Below are 8,219 nucleotides of genomic sequence, written 5' to 3'. Positions count from 1 at the left end.
TATTTTTTGGTATAATTTCATCATAAATATTTATTTGCATATTTTTATTTAATAAAATCTTTAACTATTCAATTATCTTATTCACAATTTTTTTTTTATTTTTTTCCAAGTTGTAAGTTGTAACAGGAAAATGCAAATTACATACAACAACAAAATGCAAAATACTAAAGAAATGGTAAACAGACTGCAAATTTTACAATGGTGTTTTTTTTTTCTTTGTTAATTATGTATTACTGTTATATCATTTTGTAAATAGCGAACTGCACGATGAATAATTGCAAACATTAAAATGTCAAACATAAATTTGCGATTTGTATTAGTATGAGAAAAAATAATACTGCATAATGCAATAGCAAAACAATCATTTTCTTTTGCAATTTTAAACTTGGAATTTGCAAGGTGATGTAAAAGATGAAACCCTTTTATCAACAAATGTAAACTGAAACTGCAAACTGTAATACACCGGATTACAAAATGAGGTTTGAACAACATTGTGGAATCGGTTGTTCTTTCTGTAACGGTTGGTTGTTCTTGGGTCTCGACTACAGTCTGAGTTGATTTTTCTTTTCCTTTTCGATGATTTAGTGACTTGTTTCCTTTTATTTGGCTTGGCTGTTGGAAAAGAAAAAGGGAAAAATCAGAGTTATGGAATTATCCAAACAATGTTATTGCAAAATATCAAACAACTAACAACTTTTGCAAGTTTATACAAGACTTGCAAAATGCATACTACAAATAAAAACATCATATGTAAGTAAACGATACATGAATTAGTCGAATAAAAATGGTACTTGAAAATAGCAAACATCATTTGCAAACAACTAACAACACTACTCAAAATTAACCAAAAAAATCAAAATTCAGATTACATAAGTACCAAAATCAGCCACAAAAATAGCAAAATACAGAATCAAAGTGACAAACTTTAAAGAGCAAAATGCAAACCGAGTTTAAAAAAACGCCTAAAAACTCAGACTAACATCAAACAAACCTTAATAATTGTAACTTAAAATGCAGCTACATTTTGTTTAAGAATAAACATAACCAAAGTTATAACATTACCGAACCCCTCAATTGTTTGATTTTGGGGATTCGAAGTCATCATCCTCATGGAAAAAAAAGGTTCTCAAATTAGTATCGAATTATTCGATATAAATTGCAAACCAGCAAAATGCAAAATAAAATAAAAACAACAAAATTGAAAATAAAATAAACAACATGCAAATGCAGAACAAAAAAATTCAAAATGCACACACTAATCATACAAATAGTTTATAGAATCATTGCTTACCAAGATTTAATCGTTTTTTGTCCATTGTATAAATCCCAAACAGAAACACCAGCCGATGTCTTCAAACAACAAACAATTGGAAAATCACGAATATAAAGGGGGGCAAACTGGTTCAGCAAATCAAACAACAAACGACTTTGTAATGTTTGTTTTAGAATAAACATAATTAGGTTCTTCAAATGTATTGTTTTAGAATAAACATAACCAAAATCGTAACATAAAGAAGCCCCTCAATTTACCTGATTTCGGGGATTGGAAATCATCATCATCCTTTGCTGTTAGGGGGGAAAAAAAACGGGTTCTCAAATTATTATTGAAATATTTGAAATAAATAGCAAACAAACAAAATACAAAAGCAAAAAGGAACAAAATACAAATTTCGAGATGAAAGAAAAAAAATCAAAAGCGAAAACCCAACATGCAAATAAAATTTTACACAAAGGATCATTGATTACCAAGACTTAATCGTGTTTTGGCCATCGTATGAACTCCAAACAACAAACCCTAAACACCAGCCGTTGATTCCGAGCAACAAACAATTTGTAAACTGCAAACAGAACGAAGTCAAATTGGACAACAACAAATCGAACGAAGGCAAACGGAATAAAGGCAAAATGCTCAGACCTGGTAATTTGTAAACAGCAAACGAAACATAATGCAAATAGTGAACAACAAATTTGTAAACCGCAAACGAAACAAATGCAAATATTGAACAGCAAATCGAACAAAGACAAAATGCAAACGACCAAGTACAACTGCAAACAATCAAACACCCAAAACATATGGAAGGATTCAAAATTCGTGGTGAGATTTTCGCTTTGAAGAAACAGGGAGGAAATCGATTTCCATATTTTTGCAATTGTAATTTTCGGAACAACAAACCCTGTAAACAGCAAACGAAAACAAATCGAAACAAATTTGTAAACAACAAACGAAACAATTGCAAATATTGAACAACAAATCGAACAAAGACAAAATGCAAAAGACCAAGTAAAACTGCAAACAATCAAACACCCAAAACCTATGGAAGGATTCAAAATTCCTGGTGAGATTTTCGCTTTGAAGCAACATTGATGAAATCGATTTCAATATTTTTGCAATTGGAATTTTCGAAACCCTGTAAACAACAATCGAAAACAAATCGAAACAAATTTGTAAACAACAAACGAAACAAATGCAAATATTGAACAGCAAATCGAAAACGAAGACAAAATGCAACCGACCTGGTAAAACTGCAAACGACCAATTGCCCAAAACCTATGGAAGGATTCAAAATTCGTGGTGAGATTTTCGATTTGAAGAAATAGGGGAGAAAATCGAATTCCAGATGTTTGCAATTATAAATTTCGGATTTGCAGTATAATAGGGAGAGAAATGGGGGATTTGATTTTGAAGATATATTTTACCGTATATTACTAGGGATATTGATAGGGGTACTTTTGACAAATTATAAATACAAAAATTTGCTGGAAATTAGAGTTTATTAGATGGATTTTAACACATATAATCTCTTATACATATAATCTCTTATAGGAGGACCTATAGCAAATTGCCCCAATTATAAATTCAATAAACTATTTTAAGAGAAAAAAAATATATTGATATTTGCATACATTTAAAAGAAAGAAAAAAAGAAAATAATACAAATTCCACATATAGAAAGTTCACAGATGGTGGCGACCTAGTCCAAAAAGTAATCCGGTCGACACGCTCGATTTTATTAAGTAAATTAGACCAACAACAACTTGTATATGTTGACTTTGTCTACTTCGAAAGAAATGAAAAAGGAAGATGAGATTATGAGACCATTAATTGTCACATGTAATTGAATATGATCGAATATATCAAATTGACAAAGGCTGTGGGGTCTACCTAATTAATTAATTAATTATTCTCTATTATCAAGTTTTATTTTATGAATTAACAAAACTGAAACTGTAAAATATTATATTTAGAATCTCTTAATTGACTCCATCTAATCTACTCGGGATTGGTCAACGCTGCAATTACTTCAATCTGTGATCTCTTCTCCACCCCTTGTTTTGACTTTTTTACATGGCATGAACGAGTCACTTCTTTTTGGTGTTTTAGTTTTATATATTTGTCTTTCTTTAATAAGAAAAGAATAAATCATGCCATGCCTTTTTGGTAAAATTTTGGAAATATTAATTATACCAAAAATATAATAATGGTTTAATTATTTTTCCATTCAAATTTGAAACCCATCTCTAAATCTCAACCCCATCCTCCCTGGTTAAACTATTAATAATAATAAAAAAAAGAAAAAGAAAAAGAAGGGGAGTAGAAATTGTTAGGCCGCCGTGTCTGAATGGTCCCATAAATAGGCTGTCGCAAAAGGACTGCTGCTGCTGAGTTTGTAAAGACACGTATTTATTTATTTATTTATTTAGCGTATAAAATTGTTCCAAGTAGCAACTATGATTATCATTATTATTATTTAGTAGTAGTATATAAAGACAGTGTTGAAGAGATATTGAGAGATTATTATTTAGTCAAAAACAGCAGAGCAAAAGCTGAAATTGGAAATTGGAAAAAGGGAAAAAGAGAAATGGCACAAGAAGAAGTTCCAAAAGAGAGATATCTTGATCAGACAGCAACATGGGCAGTTGCTGGTGTCTGTGCCGTTATTATTATCCTCTCTATTATCTTGGAGAAGGTCCTCCACAAAGTTGGAACTGTAAGATATCTATCATAAAATGTTTTCCTCATGCCGTTGACCAAATACTGGAATTGATTTTCATGAACTCGTGTGTTTTTTCTTCTGTCGATATCTTTTTTTTTCCCCTTCCGTTTTCCTGTTTATTTCGGGTTTATTTGACTTGTGTGTTTCTATCTGTTATTGGATTTTTTTTCTTTAATTGATGGGTTTATGTTCTTTTTTTGGTTCAAGAATCAAGAATTTAAGATCCTTAATTGTCAATGTTTGGTATGGATGTGGGTTCTGTTTTAGCATAGTATTTTGACTTTGTTTTCAGAATTTGTACAGCCTAGCTACTCATTTCTAAGTAAACAATTCAACTGTGTAAGGTTGTGTTTTCTGTTTATTACCCTCAAACTTAAGTAAGTTGTTTTGGTTTTGTTAGTGTTCAATATATATTGAATGGTTGGATTGGAATAATGAAACAAGTTGTGAATTTTTTCTTTATATAGTGGTTAACAGAGAGGCATAAGAAAGCTCTTTACGAGGCACTGGAAAAGGTTAAAGCAGGTAGGTAGAACATCGCCGATAATTAATCTCGTTTCGTTTTATGATTTAAAACTGTATTGTAATTTAATTTGGTTTGTTGGTGACAGAGTTGATGGTACTGGGATTCATATCACTACTACTAGTGTTCAGTCAGTATTACATTGCTGAAATATGCATACCTCTCAAAATAGCCGACACTATGTTGCCCTGCCCTGCTAAAATCAAAGACGATGCTAAGGGAACTGATAATCGTCGTAGACTTTTGTCTTATGAACGCCGTTTTTTGGCTGGCCAAAAGAAGAATCCTTGCAAAGCCGTAATTATTTGTCTCTCTTGATCCAACCTTTTTTTTTTTTTCCTTTTAAATATTATTTCATTTAACTCTCTTATTACAAATCACAGGGGACTGTACCAATTATTACAGTGACTGGACTGCATCAGATACATATTCTAATATTCTTCTTAGCATGTTTCCACGTCTTTTACAGTGCTGTTACTATGGCTCTTGGTAGACTTAAGGTAACTACCATATGTCATTTCTCAAACACCTTTTATTTACGTCTTTCAATTCATATGTGAAAAATACTTGTTCGTGATTCAGTGAAAAGCGATGTGTTATTGGTTGGAATAATGTACTGTTATTAATAATACTCATCTTTATATAATTATATTCCAACACATTCTCGTATGCCACGTCATCTTTTGTGACGCCGTAGTACTGAGTCATAATAAGCATGGATACTACTATAAAAGTTAAATTCCCCACAAAAAATAATCATAATTATTGCTAGTCATTATCGAGAAACCAGTATCGTCTACTGTTACAGTAATCTTTCTTTTCTTGTTTTCCAGAAATATTCATGCAATTAAATATTTGTTTATATGTAGTATAAACTTTTGTTACTTGTTTAACTTATGTTTTATGTTGTGCAGATTCGTGGATGGAAACAATGGGAGCAGGAGACTTTGTCACACGACTATGAGTTTACAAATGGTATGCATAAATTATATTCCCTCCACTGTTATGTTTTCGAATTCGACGTAAAGTAACAGATTCTTCAACCCGACAGATCCTTCAAGATTCAGGCTTACTCACGAGACATCTTTTGTGAGGGCCCACACTAGTTTCTGGACACGCATTCCGTTGTTCTTTTACATTGTAAGATTACCCTTTTTCTCATTTTTCTTTATTTCCTCGTGTTTAATGAGATAGTTATCAAAATTCTTATTCACATATGTCATTTCATTCATGCAGGGATGCTTTTTTCGACAATTTTTTAGGTCCGTCAGCAGATCTGATTATTTGACCCTGCGCAATGGTTTCATTGCTGTGAGTTTTCTTCTCAATGTCCTTTCAATTTTCCCTACCTTATTTATTTATTTAATTTTTTCTAAAAAATAAATTATAATTGTTTTGTAGGTTCATTTGGCCCCGGGAAGCAAGTTTAACTTCCAACAATACATCAAAAGATCACTAGAAGACGACTATAAGACTGTTGTGGGAATAAGGTAAATTACTAGAAGATGCCCTTTAATCAAGAAAACTTGCCATCTCGTCAGAATTTATGTAGCTGATTTTCTTTCCGACTTTGTTTGTTTGTATGCGCAGCCCACTTCTTTGGGCATCATTTGTGGTGTTCTTGCTCATAAATGTTGACGGTAAGTCGGTGTCGTTTATTAAAAAGAAAATGTTTCTGCCAAATATCAACCCCTCAAATGTGTTGACATATTCTTTTATTCTTTTATATATATATAAATATCAGGGTGGAAAGCGCTGTTTTGGGCATCCCTTATTCCTTTAATTGTAAGATCTTAATCACTCGTATAATTATATATGATTTGAAATGCATAGAAAAGAAAACCCGTAGCTGAAGATGGCATATGTATATATCAGATAATATTAGCTGTCGGCACAAAGCTACAAGCGATATTGACGAAGATGGCCGTCGAGATAACGGAGAGACATGCAGTGGTACAAGGCATACCTCTTGTCCAAGGCTCCAATAAATATTTCTGGTTTGGCCGTCCTGAGCTCATGCTCAGTCTTATACACTTTGCTTTATTTCAGGTACCCTTTTTTTTTTTTTTTTTTTTTTTTTTTTTTTTTTTTTTATCATAATGCCGATTTATTTATGTATCGGGAATTATACGTCGTCTGTGCTAATTTGTTTAATCGTCTTTGCAGAATGCCTTCCAAGTAACATATTTCCTGTGGATTTGGGTAACGCTTCTTCTTCAATTTTCTGACTACCAATATCAAGTTTTCTTATAGAGCCAGTAAAATGATAATTTTTTTTTTTGTATGTGCAGTATGAATATGGTGTTAAATCTTGTTTCCACAACGACTTTGGACTTACAATTGCAAAAATTGGTTTAGGGTGAGTGCTACTCGACATTGAACTATTTTCAGCCTCGGGATAATTTATCACTTGGGATTTAATCGGACATTTTTTTATTTCTTTGTGATATGACAGGGTGGCAGTCCTATTCTTATGCAGCTACATTACGCTACCGCTGTATGCTCTAATTGCTCAGGTACCATTAGAGCTTTATATTTATTCGTCTGTGTTGTACATTACACTAACCCCATTTACTACATTTGTGTGTAAATTTCTTCTTCTTAACGGTACAAGTATTTAGTTAATCATGGTTAATTTACCCAACCAAACGTGGCCTGGAAGTAGTATTGATTTAGGGGCCAACTAGTCATTTTTAACTTATATCGATAGACGATCACAATGGAAATGGTTCTTTTTGAGCTGGAAGTATCTTTGATTGCAGTAAACATGTTTTTGTTTTATGATTAAAAAATAGAATTAAAGCTCTTGTGAATTTTAATTTTGTGAATGGGAAAAAATACAGATGGGTTCGAATATGAAGAAATCAATATTTGACGAACAAACGTCAAAGGCACTAAAGAAGTGGCACATGGCTGTGAAGAAGAAGAAGCACGGAGGAAAGTCACCGACACGAGTTCTGGGTGGTAATGCAAGTCCGACATCTTCTTCAATGGCGGGTTCTCCTTTCCACCCGGCATCTGCGACAACGAATGCAACACTTCACCGCTTTAAAACAACGGGTCACTCTTCACGCTCACATGACGAACACGATGGATCCGATATCGAAGATCCATCGACACCTACACCACCCACTGCCAGCTTAATTTTAAGAGCCAGTAACGATGATGATTTAGCAGCACACGGCGGACAAGAAATTAGAAACGAAGATGACTTCTCCTTTGTTAAGCCCGGCCCGAACAACAAGTGAGGGCGAAGCTCTCATCACTCAAAATTAAACCGTTTCTACTATTTTGTTTTTTGGCTTTATATATATGTAGTCCACTCCATGTGATATTCATATATATATATATATATATATCCTCCGCTGGCCTATGTATTCAGTTTCTTGAAATTTCACAATAATGATGTATTGTGATGATTAGATATAGCTATTGTTTTTGTACATTTTCACCACATGTTTCTTATTTATTTCACTCCAATTTTTTTGTTCAATCCATTTCTCTTCACTATTTTATGTGCTTCTATTTTCAATGAAAACTCCATGTCCAAAAACCTGTATCTCATATTGCTCCCTGCGAACTATTTTCATTAAAATAAATTTTAGTTTGTATTAATAATATACAAGGATTATGTCAAATAATTTGAGTTAACTACTACTACTACTATATAAACGAGGGACTCATTGGACAACATTAAGTTA

At 32.6% G+C, this 8,219-nt stretch overlaps 1 protein-coding gene across 1 annotated transcript; it reads left to right on the top strand.

The window, feature by feature from the left end:
- The first annotated feature begins 3,486 nt into the window (after positions 1–3,486).
- LOC105974165 (MLO-like protein 10) lies at positions 3,487–8,011 on the top strand. Its single transcript, XM_088826206.1, has 15 exons — positions 3,487–3,989; positions 4,463–4,520; positions 4,607–4,815; positions 4,902–5,018; positions 5,433–5,493; positions 5,570–5,658; positions 5,755–5,829; positions 5,920–6,008; positions 6,109–6,158; positions 6,263–6,303; positions 6,394–6,567; positions 6,685–6,720; positions 6,810–6,877; positions 6,974–7,034; positions 7,362–8,011. Exons 1-15 carry the CDS (start codon positions 3,861–3,863, stop codon positions 7,764–7,766), a joined length of 1,662 nt encoding a protein of 553 aa, XP_088682332.1. The 5' UTR covers positions 3,487–3,860; the 3' UTR covers positions 7,767–8,011.
- The last annotated feature ends 208 nt before the right edge of the window (positions 8,012–8,219 follow it).

The sequence above is a fragment of the Erythranthe guttata genome, chromosome 12, assembly GCF_056151865.1.
Source record: "Erythranthe guttata isolate IM_541 chromosome 12, IM_541, whole genome shotgun sequence".
Lineage (NCBI taxonomy): Eukaryota > Viridiplantae > Streptophyta > Magnoliopsida > Lamiales > Phrymaceae > Erythranthe > Erythranthe guttata.
This window is presented reverse-complemented; position numbering and strand designations above follow the sequence as displayed.